Source organism: Ananas comosus, linkage group 25, assembly GCF_001540865.1.
Source record: "Ananas comosus cultivar F153 linkage group 25, ASM154086v1, whole genome shotgun sequence".
In the NCBI taxonomy this organism is placed as follows: Eukaryota; Viridiplantae; Streptophyta; class Magnoliopsida; order Poales; family Bromeliaceae; genus Ananas; species Ananas comosus.
The window spans coordinates 1,209,009-1,226,729 of NC_033645.1; the positions used below are offsets into that span (position 1 = coordinate 1,209,009).

Sequence of the window (17,721 nt, forward strand, 5' to 3'; positions counted from 1 at the left end):
TTCCAGGGCATGGATTCCATGACCCTTCTCACTTTCTCTTCATTTTCTTCGTCTTCTTCGTCTTCAGTCTCCTTCTCTCTCTATCTCTCTATCTCTAGAGAGAGAAAAGATGCGGCGGAAGATGATGACGTCACTCGTCGCCCTTATCCTCGTCGTCGTCGTCGTCGTCGTCGTCGTCGTCTCCTCCTCCTACAACATCAACTGCCACTCCCGCGACCTCCTCCTCTCCTACTCGGAAACCCTAACCCTAGCCCTGAACTCCACCGTGCCCCAGGCCCTCCACGAGGCCTCCAACCACGCCCTCGCCGAGCTCCCTCGCGACCCCCGCCGCCGCCGACGCCGCCGCTCCGTTCGTCCTTGGACCTGCTGGCGCCGCCGCCGCTGCTGTTAACCTCGTGGTGCCCCCCCGGCNGCCTCGTCCTCCCCGGCGGCGACGGCGCCGCCGGGGAGGAGCCCTCGCCGGAGATGCTCCGGTGGAATCGCCTCGCCTACGAGTCCCTCTCCACCCCCGACGACGTCGTCGTCTTCGCCAAGGGCGTCAACACCCGCTCCGCCGCCGCCGCCGCCGAGGTCCGCTGCGTCTACTACTCCGTCCACGGCGGCGCCGCCCCCTCCTCCTCCGCCGCCGCCGCCATTAGCGCCGCCCAGGAGGTGTTCCGCTGCCCCCACCCCCCGCCCTCGCCCTCGCCCTCGCCCTCGCCCTCCCTCGAAGTCGGCGCCGAGCTCCGCGTCTCCCTCGCGACCGGCGCCGCGGACGCGACCCCGATCCCCTCCCTGGCCAGTTACCGCCCGCCACGCGCCCCCCCGGCGCACGGTAGCCCCGCGGCGCCGCGGTCGCTAATCTGCGCCTGCACGATGGTGTACAACGCGGCCAAGTTCCTCGGCGAGTGGGTCGCGTACCACGCGGCGATCGGCGTCGAGCGCTTCTTCCTCTACGACAACGCCAGCGACGACGACGAGGAGGAGGGGCCGCGGCGATCCGCCGCCTCTCCTCGGCGGGCCACCGCGTGTCGTCCCGCTACTGGCCCTGGCCCAAGACCCAGGAGGCCGCGTTCTCCCACTGCGCCGCGGCGCACCGGGACGCGTGTCGCTGGATGGCCTTCGTCGACGTGGACGAGTTCGTGTTCTCCCCCGACTGGGCCGGCTCGCCCCGGCCCAACCGGTCCATGTTGGGCTCGCTGCTTCCGGTCCGGCCTAACATCGGGCAGGTCAGCATGGGCTGCTACGAGTTCGGGCCCTCGGGCCTTTCAGCCCACCCGAAGCCCGGCGTCACGCAAGGGTACACGTGCCGCAGGCGTGCGGCCGAGCGGCACAAGTCGGTCGACCGGTCGCTGGCCAACTCGGTGCACCACTTCTCGCTAAGAAAAGGTTTCAGGACCAGACGGGTCGGGACGGTCCGGGTGAACCACTACAAGTACCAGGCGTGGGACGAATTCAAAGTGAAGTTTCGGCGGCGCGCGTCGGCCTTCGTAGCGGACTGGTCGACTGCGGTGAACCCCGGTTCGAGGGACCGGACGCCCGGGTTGGGGTTCAAGGCGATCGAGCCGGTTGGGTGGACTGAAATGTTCTGCCAAGTTCAGGATTTCAAGCTCCGAGACGCCACCCGAAGGTGGTTCGGCGTGGCGGGGCCCCATGGGACATATAAAATGGTATGGGAATAAATTTTTTTTTTAAAAAAAAAAACTCAAAGAGAGAGAGAGAAATACTGAAACACTGCAAAAATAGATTATTAAGAATAGGTGGCATAAAGATTTTTTTTTTTTTTTTTTTTTGTTGTTGTAAAATGACATTTTGTAATAATATTTGTAAATAAAGAAAGTAACAGTGGTAATAGAGAACTTGCTCACATCGGTATATTAAAAGGATTGACTCTCTCTCTCTTCTCACAATTGCCTCTTTGGCTCTTCGCTGAAGGCAACTAATGTGCACCTGCCATGTGAGATTGCTATGTCATAACCTGGAAGAGACATGCAGAGAGATAAATAACCGGAAACAGAGGAGGAGGAAAAACCACATGTGAGATTGCTATGTCAAGGTTTGATACTTCCTATTTATGGAATTAATTACTCAAAAAAAAAAGATAGAAAAAAAAGTTGGTATATCATTATCCACAAAAAAATTTTATAAGCTGCTGATGTGTCATTGCAAAAGCACATATAGTATTTTACACTATACGCATAAACTAATTAAAATTCTTTATATTATGAGTATTAACTAACTAAAATTCTTTGTATTATTATAATCGTTAATCTATCGATAACATGCAAGGACATCATCTCAGAAGAAATACTTAGGAAGAGATCATTGCGTCCTTGCATTAAAGGATTATCAAGAGTCCATTATTGAGCAATCCAAAGTTCTTATGCCCAGTTGGTGGGTTCTACAATTTAAGTTCAAACAAGAACTTAGAATTTAATGCTTCAATAAGGAAACAAGTTTTTATTTACCTGGGTCTCCAAGGTTGCATTAAAAATCATCTTTCATTAAAAAAATAGGTAGCGAGGGGTCCTAGGCGAAGATATATATATTATGGTTATAACCGTTTTATAGCGCGCACATAAACCCTTGCCATTTTCGACCGACTTTTTCAAACTTTGAGGCCCACCAGAGTCCACAAATCAAAAGCCACCGTATTATATACATGCATATAAAACAGTTGTAAGCAATATATCAAAGTCAACAAGCAATCTTTTGAAATCACGGCGGCTAATTTCTGCTTCATTTAGTGAATTGCTTTCAATATAAATTAATCTGTACAAAAAACAGCTGCTTTCATTTTACAACACGGCGCTAATTTTGTAACTAATTGTTAAAACTCTGCATCCCTATATATCCCTCATCTGCGTCGTTCAGGCTTCGTCGACACCATGAAGCCCTCAGCCTAAGTCTCTAACGAATCGGCGACAAATCAAATAATATTGCACCTCATAATTGCAATGCTAGGTCAGGTTGCTTCTGATCCACCAGCACGCTCTTCGAAGTCGGCGATCCTGGCGACTGGAACCCAACGTTGAGATCAGGGGGTCCATCAGAACCTCTCTGAGAGTGCTGCGGAAAGCCGCGCCACACTCCTTGCTGATCAGCGCCTGAATAATCGGAATAACCGGCCAATTTAGCTTTCTCCACTTCGTGTTGGGTTACGGGTATACGATAATTGTGAGTACTGTTGCTTCTCAAGATTGTGTTGCCGTGAATCATCCTCGGTTCCAACCCCATACTTCCCCGCGGCATGGAGGATTCAACCACTTTCCCAATCTGAGAAGCCATAGTAAACCCTAGTGGGGTATTAAAACCATTTATGGTAGGTTGCGCTGCTTTATCGTCATCTTTGGTATTAGATGCCAAAGATGGCGTAGGGAGATTCGTCTCACAAACACGGTCTTGTACTGCGGAGCTATTGGAGGGGGATTCTGCAGGTGAAACTGTGGAGGTGCACGGAGTAGGCGAGATATTTTGCGGAATTGAAGAATGCAGAGGAGATGCAGTAACTAGAGGCAGATGTGAATGTTGCGGTGCTTCGTTCGCTCCCACCCACCCGGGGCCGAACTTTGTCCCGGGAGGAAGGACTTGCTCGATCCGTTTGGCGGCGATCTGCCAACCGATTGGCCCGAGCTTCGCAGCGAATCGGACCAAGCTGTGGGCATAAGTGTGCTGAATTTGAAGCCCGACCTGGCCCCCCATGACGCCAAGGTTAAAGTTGTCCAATGAAAGTATAGGAAAAAAGAAGAAGAAAAGAGCGAAATATAAATAAATGGCAAGTTTTCCAATTCAGATACTTACTGGTACCAGCTGCTTCCTATCCACTTCAAAGGTATTTATTATGGGTGGCACATGTATAGAAGTGGAATGTTGGGGTTGCATATATGTGTTCCGACGGAGTTCATCAATCAAAAATGGCTTCTTCCCATATTTAGTTACAAATCCCTTCATAGTAGAACCTGCAAAGACGATGATGACCACATGAGATAAGCACTGGGAAATTTACAAAATAAAATGCGGTACGTCCTTCCAGAGACCAGATTATTATAAGTGTGATATATAAGAGAAGCCGAAGAAAAAAAAAACCTGAACAATGTTCATTTCTATCTGATTTTTGCTCGCCAAGCCAACTACGAGTTTCGATGTTGCGAAGACCATAAGCAGCTCTTGGTGCGTCGGGACCTTTCCGCGACAAATCATCTCCCAGGTGAGACCGAAGTCCATTGTTACCAGCATTAGCAAGTGTTGCATCAGAGGGAGGATCAGAACTCGGACGAACAGAAGGAGGCCTGCCGACTTTCTTTCTGATGATGTTCTTAATTGGGGGCCTACCTCTGCGCGGCTTCTGTTCTGGTTCACTGTCATCACTTTCTTGCCTTAAATTCTCAAAGTCCTTCTTTGCAAGCTCTTCGATAGCTCGTGCCTGAACAGATTATGCACTTGTTGCTATCAATATCTCATAAAGCGATAAAAGTGATAATACCGAAATAATACTTGAATTTCGATCAGAAAAAACATTATGCCTAAGAAAGCACGTACCTGGCGGTAGTAGATTGTATCTGAAGAATTGTAGCGCATCGCGTTTGAGCTTATTAAGAAAACATCATTCTGCAAATATATTATGTCCAAGTCAAATTCATTGAGTTCATTTAAGAAGCACTTTATCAAGCAAGAGGAATGAAACACTAAATGCCTCACCATTCATAAATAGCATCAAGCAACAAAGTTAAAGCCAAAATCTAAAGGACATGCAACAAGACTACTTATATGAAAATTAGTAGTAGTTTTCCATATGACAAGGGCCTTTAACTGCATTCAACTACTCATTCTTGCAACTTGCACAAGCAGAGGGCTCCAACAAGTAGCGGCAAAAAGAACTTCACACCACACACTCAAAATGTTGAGGTAGTGATAATTTTGAGTACGGACCATTGCAAATCACAACAACAATCTCAAAAACAGAAACATGGGCAAAATTTTCCTCTTTTAGGTTATGCTGGAGAGTTGCAGCTGACCCACTAAATATAGATATGAAAACAAGTTAACAAGTTTAAGGATTTTGTGACTTGATGGAATCCTTGCAGGCACAGCAAAACACGCACTTGTTTTTCAGTACTATAAACCCTCTGGAAAAAATAAATAAACAAAAAATATCATACTAATCATACTAATCAGCTAATACGTATCTTGGGAATCACATATAGCAATAAGCAAAACAAACATCAGCCAAGCTAATTACCACAACTACCATTCAGCATATATAGACTAGAAACAGATAAAACAATAAATGCCAACAAAACTGCTACAGACAACCATGTACAGAAAAAAGTAATAACAGCATGGACTATAAGGACTGCTGCACAATGAACTAGATTAGGTGGTCCTAATTTGGCATATAAGTTCATTGACAAATACTCACATGCTAGTGAAGATTCCAAACCAACTGAGTCCCACTGGTCAAAATTGGCATAGATCCATATCATATAATATTTGCACCATAATATTTCAAAGATGTCTCTATAACTACTAAATTTGGATAGAGAGCAGAAGCATGCATATTTGGATAGCAAGAAGTCATCTAAGTAACTTCAAAGTAAAAATATTAGTATTCTGCAATGGGGAATCCCTTCTTGGTCTAGTTTTGCTACCAGATAGTGGAAACTACTTATTGTGAAAATAAAGAGCGGTCCACTAGCTTCTGTGATTACCAGCCCATGGGTAAAATCATACTTTGTTCAATCTGCACAAGATGTTCTTTAACAATGTCCATGCTGTACACCACACCTTTTGAGGCTTTTCTTAGGTTAGAAAGTAGATAAAAGAGAGTTCATATAAAAAACATGAATTTATTTCCATTATCTCAATTTGAGGAACCATGCATAAGAAAAACCAATTGTACCTAAGACGAACTTCTTTACTTCCAACCCATTAGATTTCAGTAAAATTGTGCAAAAACAGGCATTCTCATTTAACACTTCCAGAAAAATCCTTCAATAACAGAACTGGATAAATCAAATAGAACTAGGTAATTAGACTCCTTTTCTCTTTATGAGAAAGAGGAAGGAAAAAACAAAAGAAGAAATACATGTCCAATCAATCAGCAGGATGTAGAACGTACGGTTAAAGCCACGCTTTATGGAACTGAATAATATAAAAATAATATGTCCAATCAATGAGCATATAAAGTATAGTAATTTTACGTTGCCAATAACTATAAAGATAAAATTAAAATGATACAGACATAATTTGAGGTCAAAATGAGTAAGAGCAGCAAGAGCTATTACCAAATACAATGCAAAGATGCAAATGAACTGGCACGAAGGATCGAGAAATTCAAGCAAGTGTTGTAAAAAGAAATGCTTTCTTACTTTTTCACTTTTCAATGCCGGTAATCTCAATTTTGCCAGAGGAAAAACAAAGTTGTAGAGTGTGCAGTTTTCAGGTAATTATGCTTTAGTCTATGTCAATATAATGCACACTTCTCTCTCATAATATACGTCTCCAAACCTTACAAGAAATAACATTTAGCTCATTCGTCATGTAGATTCTATTTTCTTTCTTTTTCGAGAAAAAAAAATTATATTTACAATTAAAATGGATAAGTTATACAACGTGCAAACAAAATTAACTAGAGCAAGAGCACGACCATTCACAGCAATATTGATTTATTAGATTCCACAAGATGAAACTATTGGCTTCAAGAAGATGGGAGTCACTTTACATGCAATCTTAGTACCAACCTCAAATTGCTCCAAATTCGCGTAAACTCCGTCCGCAAGCTTCTTCCGTATAGTCGCAAAATCCATAGGATGCTTGATGATATCATGGTAGTCCGGAAGCTGTACGCATTCATCAACAGATCCTCATTAAGACCACATAATACAAAATGATTGAACAAGAACTATACCGAAATTACTCAGAAAAATAAATTACGGCTACAGGCACGAACCTCTTCAGGATCAACGGGCTCCGAGAAGACGCCATAGGTGTCTTTCCTGATAGTAAACAAGAACACCCAATTTGAAAAAAATTCAAATACTAGGGTCGAAAAATAACGAGAAAAAGGAAAAGGAAACAGGGGGAAGGGTTAGGAAAAAGCTCCCTGTGGAGATTGAAATAAATAAAGCAGAGCACTCACTTCTGCAGCCTATCCAGGATGAAGACCAACAACTTTTTGTCCGGCAAAGATGTCGTGGGCCCGGGATCACATTGCCCTAGCCCCCAGAAAAGATAAACAATCAAAATAAAACTTAATAGTAATTGTATACAAACATCACCAAAAAAAAAAAAAGCACTAGAAAAATGAGATTTTTATTTCCCCTTTATCAAATTAAAAAAGAGCGAGCGCCAAACCTTGAACCCCATCCGTCGCTTTCGACGCAGAATTTGGTCCTCCTCTCTGCAAGACAAAAATTTATACAACACAGTAAAAAAATCGTAATAAAATTAGAAATAATCCGGAAAAATTATAGTAGGTGCTAAAAAATTAAAAGAAAAATAAAAAGAAACCATCACAGACAGGGAAAGAAGAGGACAAAAATCCAAATTTATTCTATCAGTAAACAGTGGATTAATGCCGCAATTAAAAAATAGTAAGAAATCAGAGCAGATAAAGCTATATATTTTATTTACATTAATTTGACGAGAAAGATCTCAGCAGCCAATGATTGGGCGTTGACCTTGTCAAATCGAAACACTTTTGTGGAAACCAGGAGACCGTTGTTCTATTATTTTTTTCTAAATAATAATAATAATAATAATAATAATAATAATGATGATGATAATCCCCACATAAAGAGCGGAATCCGAGGGCCCAAACCCCCCGAATTCGACGCTTTTTTGATTCCCGGATCCGTAGCCGAAATCGTGCAAAAACCCTAAATCCACTCTCAAATCCCCCCCTAAAACCGCGAGATCCGGGACCCAAACCCTACCGATCCTCTAGATCTCGGCTTCTCCGAAGCTAATTAATTAAGATCGAATTAGGCTGATCCCCACCTGGTCCCGATCGGCGCCGATGTCGCCGATCCTGCGCTTCCTCGCCCCGCCGCCGCTGGATTCGGCGGAGTTGGAGGGGGAATCGGGGCCCCGGTGGGGGAGGCGGAGCACGAACCGGAGCTTCTTCTCTCTCCTACCCCCATCCTCCCCCTCCTCCTCGTCCTCGTCCTCGTCCTCCTCCTCCTCCTCCTCGGCGGCGGGGTCTGGGTTAGGGTTCCGGCGGGTGGGGCGGCGGGAGGGGGCGGAGAAGCGGAGGTGGGGATTGGCGGCGGCGGCGGCGGCGGGTTTGGGGTCGGGGCTAGGGTTTTGGGATTGGAGCTTTTGGAGGCGGAGGTTCCGCTTCTGGAGGTCGAGGAGGGAGGGGCGCCCTTTCTTCTTTTTCCGCTTCGTCTCCACTGGCTTGCTGTTGTCGCCCATTTCGCACGCGCGCCACCCCCCAACCCCTCCTCCCCCCCCACCCCACACACCACCACCCCTCTCTCTCTCTCTCTCTCTCTCTCTCTCTCTCTCTCTCTCTCNTTTTTTTCGTTCGTTGGGTGGTGGAGTTTGTTTCGCGGGGGGGAGGGCGCGTCGCGCACGTGACAGCCGCCTCAGTTTTTTTTTTTTTTTTTAAAAAAAAACCCCCGACCCGAGCAAGCTACGGGGAAAAAAAAAATTTCATGAACCGGGTCACAACGTCATCCAAGAACCGGTCCATATTTTCCTATGGGTAAAAGGGTGTAGGTACCCCCTCACGTACAGTTTTATCTGAAATAGCCCCCTCTAACTTTTTTTTTTTTTGTTTTGCTAAATTACAGAAAACCCTCTATTAAAATCTGATTTTTTACTTTTTTTTTCTATTATTTAAAAACCTACACTTTACCTCCTTATAAAATAAAAAATGTTCACTTTACTCCCTACTGTTAGTAATCCGTTAATGTTCGTTTATAAAATATTATTATATTTTTTTTTTTATGCCAAACATACTCTCAGCTTTCTTTTCTGTTGCCACAAATGGTGAGGGACAAAATGGTCATTTTGTCATCACAGTTTACACCGTAATCCTTGTGACCATTTTTTGTTTTACAAGAGACTAAAGCGTAGATTTTTAAATGACAGGAGGGGAATGTGAAAAATCGAATTTTGGCAGGAGAGTTTTATGTAATTTAGTCTTTTTTTTTTGTGTTGTATTGAGACCCCTTAAGCTTTTAGAAGTAAGTGATTAGACCCAAAAAAAAAAGAGAAAGAAATCTGATGATTTTATCTAATTTATTAGTAATTTGACCAAATTTAATGAATTTATTCAGTTTTTTATAAATAAAACTAAGCGGTTTAAAGGTTAATAACTAATAGAACTATTGAATTTGATAAAAATTTTAATTTAATCGGGTATAAATAGTTAAATTAAAAAACCGAGAAGTTGAGGGGCCATTTCAGACTTGAATGTGGTTGATGGGTGCTCGGTATAATTTTGCCTTTCAAATGTAGGTTGCTTAACCAGTTTAGATTCTAATTGTAGAACCTTTGTGGAGCAATTTTTATGTATCCTACACAAGTAATATCTATTTTTATATGCTCTAAATTAAGATCTAAAACATTAAAAGTGATAGATATCGTCGTCATATAAATCTATTTAAAACTTTAGATATAGTTTTCTAAGCACCAAGTCATATCAAAATTAATAATCTATAATAATTGGCCATCCCATAGGAGCTAAGTAGTAAGTTTTTAAATTTTATAAGTTTAATATGTAGGCTTTAAATCATATCCATCATATCAAATAGTTCACTTTTAGTTTTTAGGCTTTCTATAAGGAATTAATGGCCTTAGTATATGTTATATGAGGAAATAGTTGTTGATTTTCTTATACAAAATTTTTAGTTCTCTTGAAATTATTGATAGTATTCAAATATTTAGAATTATATAATTACATTTTTAAATCTCCATAATTAAGCATAGAATAATGGTATCTCTACACTCCTAGATTAAGTGTAAATTCTATATCTCATTCATTCATAAACCCCTTTTAAATCTTAAGATTAAGAATGAGTAAAATAAAGAGAGAACTTCAAATATCACCCATGTGGTTTCACACTTTCTCACTCTGATTTAGTGTCATGTGTTTTTATTTCTATCTTTTTATTATCAATTTCACTAATTTTTTTCGTTATATCAGTGACAAAATTAAAACTAAAAAGTACTAAAGTGAATATTCGATAAATCTAGATGGTGTATCTGAAATTTTTTGTATATAATTTAATAAAATATTAATGAAAAAACTGACGAAAAATAAAAATAAAATCACAGGATACTAACTTGATACACTTTAAACCACAGGATATTAAAGTGAGAAAGCGTAAAATCACAGAAATAGTATCTGAATATATTAATGTGCAAGTAAGGACGAGTAAAATTTAGGAAAAACTTCAAAAACCCCCTCTGTGGTTTCGTAGTTTCTCACTTTGCCCCCCTGTGGTTTAAAATATATCAATTTGCCCCTATGTGGTTTCTTTTTTCTCTTTTTTTTATCAATTTCATTATTTTTTTTTAAATCAGTGATAAAGTTAAAATTAAAAGGTACTAAAGTGAATATTTGATAAATCTAGATGGATATCTGAAGTTTTTTGTATATAATTTAATGAAATATTAACGAAAAAGCTACCAAAAAAATAAAAATGAAACCACAGGGGGGCAATTTGATACATTTTAAACCACAAGGGAGTGAGAAACTCCGAAACCACAGGGGGTTTTGAAATTTTCCCTAAAATTTATATTTATATATGTAGATATGCAATGCATTTTCCTCGAGTACAATGGACAGGTGTATGGTGGACCACGGTCCTGGTAAAATAATTTCTCAAAGCCTTAGAAAACGTCAGCATCGGAAACGTATGCGGACGCGGACGTAACGTTGAGAACGAACGGATCGGATGCTCTGATGTTAGGATCCGCACACTCTACGTGATGACCGCTTACGTACTTCTATGCGGTCCGTAGACGCTTGTCGATATTCGCGTACACGCATGATTTGGAGCCTTGGGCGTATATTATGTTTCGTCGCATCACGTCGTAGCTCAAATAGAAACACCATTACATTAACACAACAACACTGTGTGACCAGTTAGTTTAATACTTGATAATTCAATCCGTGCACGTCTCTTTAAGAGAAAAATTAAAGTAGAAGCATGATTTAGTACCCTACTATCTAAATATATATATAATGTGTAAGGGATGTAAAATTACCTATTCAGAACGAATTAATTTTTATTCTATTTTTAGTTATTAGTTTGAACGCACAAAAAAGAAATGCATTTTAAAATGAGAGGAAAAAAAAAACAAAAGGTGAGCACAGAGTTTTACATCGGAGAGTTAAACAACACGAAAATCTTAAGAAAGATCAACAAATTATTTCCGCGCATCGAGCAAGCCTTGAAGAAGACATTCTGAGAACTTCTGATACAAATACTTGCTTACTCGCGAAGTCAAAACTAGCCATGGAATTATCCCTACCTGCATTAAGAGAGAGAAAAAAAAAAAAAGGGGGATTTAAAAAAAAAAAAGAAGAAGCAAAAGCATAAGTACCACAGTATAGCATCACAAAATAATGAAACAACTAACAAACATAAAAAAAAAAAGGGTCCAAAATGAAGTAAATCTCCACCATAACTACGCCAGTGGCAGAATCTCTAGCTCCCCAGGAAAATATCCTCCCTGCAACAAAAGACAACATGAATATAACAAGTTCTAAATTTGATGGCATTAATGGACATGACATAGCTTCGGCGAAAATTGTGCTTCAACTCGCAAACTTTTACGTAATCCTCGACCTTTAAACATACGCACTCGGTTTTTCTCAATTTTCACTACAATCCGTATCCCCCTAGCAGGATTAAAAGTAAGAGATATAATAAGCAATTACATAAGATCGGGGAGTCGAGTAATTAATTTTGAAGGGTAGGAAACAAAGTGAAGAGTTTAGGGACCACAGGTGCAATCTAGTGCAAAAATTTTAGACAGAAGCTACCAAATTGACAAGGAAAAAAAAAAGAAAAAAAAAAATCTACTTGGTGATGAGAAAATAAGGATCATTGATACCGAGCGGTTGCAGTAGATGTTGAGGAACTGCTGCTACAGGAACACCCCAGTACCGCCAAACGAGTGAAGCATAGATCAGCACCTGTTGGAGCATTCAATGATATGTTCTTCAACATTGTTAAATGAAGGAAGATAAACACTAGCACGCACATGCACCAAGTAGTACCTTAGAGATCATTAGAGTTCTCGAGTATAGATCATATGACCATTTCTTTTCCTTATTATCCTCCTCCTGCTCTGTAGTATGAGCGACAAGTGAGCAAAAAAAGTTGAAAATTCTAGACAAATGGAAAGATTAAGGGGCGTCAAACAACTCATCCTACCCTCAGAAAAAGAATAATGGAAAGAGATTCACTTTGGCTAAGTAGAACAACGGAAAATTCCTATTATGGGTTCTGTCAGTGCATCCGAATGCATGTAAAAGGTTTATAATATGAGATGAAAGAAAAGATATTCCTGAAAAATGAATTTAAGCACAAGTTCAACTTTCAACACAACAAAAATTCTCACACTGTGAAAAAAGTTGCCAGATATCATGTATTTACCGTCTTCTAAAGCCAAAAGAACAGTGATTTCCAACAAATTAAGCAATCCTAATCATAGTTTATAAGACCGAGATAGCATCAAACAGGAAAAAGGTGCAACAATAGTACAAGGGAAAATAACAATATTCCACCGCTCTTCCATCCATTCGGTGTAGGAAATTCGGCAACTCAGCAATAAAAGACTTGTAAGAAAAATCCATGCCTTTATGACATTAGATATATCTTTTAGTAAATGTGCATGGAAAAGCAGCAAGTCAACAGGTAAGCACTTCCATGTTATAATAGTTAAGAGGTATCACTAACTCGCCAAATTTCTTTATAAAGAAAACAAGTTCTAGGCATACTTTTTGCTAGTTCCTTCTCTTTAGCTGCAGCCAGCCGCCTAAGTTTAGCAGCTTGGGCAAATGTCGAAGGCCTGCAGCAGGACAGAGAAGCAGCATGAATAACCACATGAAATACTTACGAGTTATGACATCCTGACGTTAGGCTAATGAAAATGGTAATAGATGTTTATGGCTAGAAGAGAAATGAGAAATGCGTATTAAGCACCAAATCACTCAAAAGGTTTTGAATTGCCTACGTTGATAGGGAGCTGGCGTCTTTCAAAAGTTGTTTGATTTCCTGTCGCAGTTTAAGTTGTTCACTGCTCCTCGATCCCCTCTAAATAAGTGAAAAAAAAGAGTCAACAACTATAAAAGACAATAAGTCCAAAATTATTATATTTACAAGAGATAGATGCAAAGAAGTGATAAGCTGACTATATTAATTTGAAGAGCGAACAAAAAGGATAAAGATAATTTACCGTCTTATCTATGAATGGACACGTAACTTACATTACTACAGGAGCTAGATGGCATGCGAAATTCTAATAAACTCCTAATGGCCTATTTGACTCTGCCAGAGCTTTTGCACAAGTGTTGCTTGAGTCGAGCAGCTTAAAGAAGACCTATCATTTTTCGTTTTCTTGGTCAAAATACACCCGATAACCTCCTCTGAAACTTGGCCTTCTGCTTTTTGGTGTCAAAGAGCTCATTGGCCTCCTTCCTACCAAACGGAAACAACGACAATGGACTACACGACTGAGCAAAGGGATGAATAATGGCATGAATGGACAGAGATACACAAATATTATGTGCATTAGGAATTGTCTTAGCAAGCTCGATGCCGAATAATTTGTCACTAGGAATATTTTTGCCGCATCGTGATGCGCAATATATATATCCTTCAAGGTCATATATGCAGATATCTCAGATGCAACCACACTTGTCAGGGAGACTCATTGTAGCACTTAAATACGCCACAAAATAGCTAATTGAAGCACATCATTGAAAAGTTCGAACCTTAATGCAGCAACTCAACGCTGCAGCAATTCGTCGTAAGGCCCTAATTAGACAAAATCTTTGATTAAGGCTATCATATTCATAATCAAGGTGCGCACTACAGCGGATAAAGCAACTCCAATGCATGCGTTTAGCACTTTAGCTTGACGTGAATAAACCCCAAATCACTGCTGCTTCTTTAAGCCATGTCCTTAATCACGGATCCACCAATTAAGATATCGCAAATTCGAGAACAAAACCTAATTTAGGGATTCCAACTGCGTTAAGCCTTATAATGTTCACTAAAATAAAGATAATCCTAAAGAGAAGCCAAAATCACAAATAAAAAGCAACCAAAAAAAAAAAAAAACAAAAATTTCAATATACGGATCATAATTCCCCACTAATTACTCGAAAAAAGCAAAGTAAAATCTGCATCGAGCAACTCGCATCCGTGCGATTACGGGAAATGCGAATGGAACGGAGGGGATTAGGGTTCTCGCTCACCTTTTTGAGGAGATCGACGAATCCATCGAGGAGTTGCAGGGCGGCGACGAGGAGGAAGATGGAGAGAGGCGATAGGGCTCCGCCGCCACCTCCGCCGTCGCCGTCGCCGCCGCCGGCGCCGCCGGCGCCGGAGGCGTCCGCATAATCACCGGCCATCGCGGGAGGGTTCGGGGGGTTTCTATGGAGATGCTCGATGCGAGGGGAAGGAGAAGGGATCGAGTTGATAAAAGTGACGCGTTGTTTAAATTAATTTAACTTTAAATTTAATAGTTTTGAAAATTAAATCAAAAAGCTTCCGTAGCATAGTGGTAGTGCGTTCGCTTCGTAAGCGAAAGGTCGCGAGTTCGATCCTCGCCGGGAGCTTTTTAAAAATAATAATTTTTCTCATTTTTAAACTTTTAAATTTTTTTTGGTAAAAAATATATAGGTCTTGCTTGAACTATAAGCCATTTCAATTTGGCTACCAAACTTTTCAAATTTTGATTTTACATTTTAATATTTTGATTTGTTTGATTTGAATAAGTTAAGAGTGCTTTGACTTTAAAATTTAAGTGCGTCGTTTATCTTTACAGATTTAATAAGTATATTTTATGTAATTTTCGTAATTATAAATTTATTGAAGTAAGTAATTAGCTCAATTTTTGAAATCAAAATGTTATTGATGGATTCAAATCAAGCAAATTAAAAATTTAAATAATAAAATAAAAATTTTGAAAGATTTAATAGCCAAATCAAAATGACCATAATTTAAGTAATTTCTATATGTTTTTATCTGAATTTCTCTTTGTATGGAATCATCTCGAAGTGGGCCCCTAGGCCCAAATGAGGCCCAATTTTTCTACACCAAAAGGAAATTTTAACATTTCAGAATTTTGTTTTTTTTTTTTTCTTGTTTGCTATCGAGTCTATTTTTATTTTCTCGTTTGTTTGCTTATGTAAAAATAATACGGCATCTTAAGTTTTGATGCATCACCAATTATAATACCATTATATCACTCATAAATTAACAATAATATTTAATCAACTAAATTACGTTATATGACTTAATTATAATAAATTAAAATGTAAGAACTGTACATGTAATTTATTCATCAAATTATTTCAAATCTTAGTATAATAATTATTTTTTTTTTTTTGGTCTCTCATTCATAAACAAAGCATATATGTTTATAGTCAACATGGCACAAATGTTCATAGCCGAGCTCGTGCGCTACACTCCGCCACGTAGCCAAACAACTTGGACTTAAAATAATATATATATAATATATATAGTGAAGTTACTCGCCCATTGCGGCAGGCTAATATTATAAAAAAAATATTCACAAAATTAAAATTTTAAAATTTTTTAACTTGTCACGAGACATCAATAAATACAAATAAAAAATATAAAACAAGTATGTATAAATATAGCCAAACTTATAATAGCAAATAAATTATATGTAACAATAATAAAAGAACAGTAATAGAGTTCTTTATACGCACCTTAATCGCACTGTCGAGATCGAAAAGGTGATTTTCGTTCTCCATGTGGCCTCCGCCGCTATTGTCGGGGTCAAGTTTCTTCTTGGTCACAGCCACGTTGATGCCGTATGGATCCCCCACGCCCACCCCTTCTTTTCTCTCATCGACTCCAAATCCATCGCACTTCACCTCGCCGCACAGCTGCGATCCTCGAAACCCTACTTTCAATCCCCACACAATTAAAAAAAACTAAAAAAATACAAAAAATGAACCCTTCTTGTGTACCAAAAAAAAAGCAAAAAAAAGTGATAAAAAAAAAGAGTATAAACAGATCTTATTTTTCTCTTTTTTTAAAAACAATTTATTTAGATAAAATGGATTATGTGAATACATCAGGCAGAGATGAAGGTGGAAAGACGAAGAACCAGAGAATGAAAAAAAAAAATGAAGAAAAAATTGACAGGTGGCAAACTCTATAAGAAATAATATATAGATAAGATAAAAGTATAAATTTTGATGGGCCCCACAACATTATTATTATTATTATCATTATTTAGATATAAAAATGGCGCCAAAGTGGGAGGGACCGTGCGGAAAAGTAACAACCAACTAACCGCCTCTCCCGCGTGAGCTGTACATTCTCTCAACAGGGTTCTAAATCATTAATAATGTTTACATGAACAAAAATTATTAATAACTCTACTTTTGTTAATATATTCTCTAATAAGAGAATTCTAATTGCACTATTTAAAGCCTCAAATAGTGATCTAAAACTGCATGATGAATATATAAATATAAAAAAATATCCTTCTAAAATGATATTAGAGTAGAAGATCATCTATTCGAGTTTGCATTAAAATTTATGAAAAAAAATGAATTTTGGGAGCTAATGAAGCAAAAAAGCTATTTCCTCAGGAAGTACAAAAGCTTTTCCTCTTGTATGAACACCATCTTTCTCTCTATGTGCCATTTCCAAAGGTCAAACAGGTACATTACTCCCTTTTCTTTTTTTTTTTTCATCTTAATGTTTACTTATTACAAGCATTAAATTGTTACTTTGCTTCATGAATTTAGTTTCCTGTGTTCATAAGCTTTCCTCAATTTGTGTGCATTAACTTGATGAGGACTTATTACACAGATTAGAAAGAAAAACTATTTTCTGTGTCCTGATAATTGTGGTGAAAATTGCCTCTTTTATGCTTGATTATTTGAATACTTTACGATCTTAATGCAGTTTTTTCAGAGTACTTTGTATTTCAGATTCAAATCAGAGTCCTCTGACACATCAGATCAAGAAGGTGCCATATGAGACCAAGGGTTTCCTCATGGCGAATATATTGCAGTACTGTGATGTAAATCAAGAAGGTCTACATAGAAACTTGGCCCATCAAGTAAAAAGAGATGGTGAGAATTTACTACATAATTAAACATCATTTGATCTTGTATTTTTGGGGCATGCTTGCATTTTGTTGCTTGTTTTGAACTCAAATTCTATGCAATTGAATACAATCGCATCGAATTTGAGTTAAACAAGAAATAGCAAAATGACACCTTAATGTACTGGGGAAAGAAAATATTGGTTGTTCTTTGCCATTTTTTTTTTTAAATTTCTGAATAGATCTGCTCTGCTTATAAATGCTGAAACGGCGAGTTTAATTATTTGTAGGCTTTGAAGCTCCTCGGAATAGCTTGGGTTTTCCAAATGAAGCATCGAAGATGCCGCACTTCATTAATGATTGCATTCCGGTAAGTTGGTTGCTGTAATTCTCTGTCAGAGATCAGGACTTTTTCGATCGATGCGAGTTGTTTAAATAAAAGCTGTTTATTTCTTTCACATC

General features: G+C 39.4%; 3 protein-coding genes and 1 non-coding gene across 4 annotated transcripts; 2 read left to right on the forward strand and 2 right to left on the reverse strand.

Moving 5' to 3' along the window:
* Nucleotides 423–1,865, forward strand: LOC109728947 (glycosyltransferase family 92 protein Os08g0121900-like). The gene is given in 2 exon segments (XM_020259505.1): nucleotides 423–966; nucleotides 969–1,865. Coding segments are annotated over 2 exon segments (1,194 nt in total). The 5' UTR covers nucleotides 423–465; the 3' UTR covers nucleotides 1,662–1,865.
* LOC109703569 (bromodomain-containing protein DDB_G0270170-like) lies at nucleotides 2,690–8,431 on the reverse strand. The gene is made up of 9 exons (XM_020224226.1): nucleotides 7,978–8,431; nucleotides 7,333–7,378; nucleotides 7,118–7,193; nucleotides 6,929–6,974; nucleotides 6,720–6,818; nucleotides 4,519–4,587; nucleotides 4,066–4,402; nucleotides 3,781–3,938; nucleotides 2,690–3,669 (listed from the first exon to the last, which is right to left on the reverse strand). Exons 1-9 carry the CDS (start codon nucleotides 8,392–8,394, stop codon nucleotides 2,926–2,928), a joined length of 1,992 nt encoding a protein of 663 aa, XP_020079815.1. The 5' UTR covers nucleotides 8,395–8,431; the 3' UTR covers nucleotides 2,690–2,925.
* Nucleotides 11,207–14,636, reverse strand: LOC109728937 (tail-anchored protein insertion receptor WRB). Its single transcript, XM_020259493.1, has 7 exons — nucleotides 14,423–14,636; nucleotides 13,177–13,256; nucleotides 12,941–13,011; nucleotides 12,218–12,288; nucleotides 12,052–12,133; nucleotides 11,618–11,667; nucleotides 11,207–11,466 (listed from the first exon to the last, which is right to left on the reverse strand). The coding sequence occupies exons 1-7, from the start codon at nucleotides 14,576–14,578 to the stop codon at nucleotides 11,362–11,364; spliced, it is 615 nt and encodes a 204-aa protein (XP_020115082.1). The 5' UTR covers nucleotides 14,579–14,636; the 3' UTR covers nucleotides 11,207–11,361.
* Nucleotides 14,714–14,785, forward strand: TRNAT-CGU. The gene has a single exon. It is a non-coding gene; the product is annotated as a tRNA-Thr (tRNA).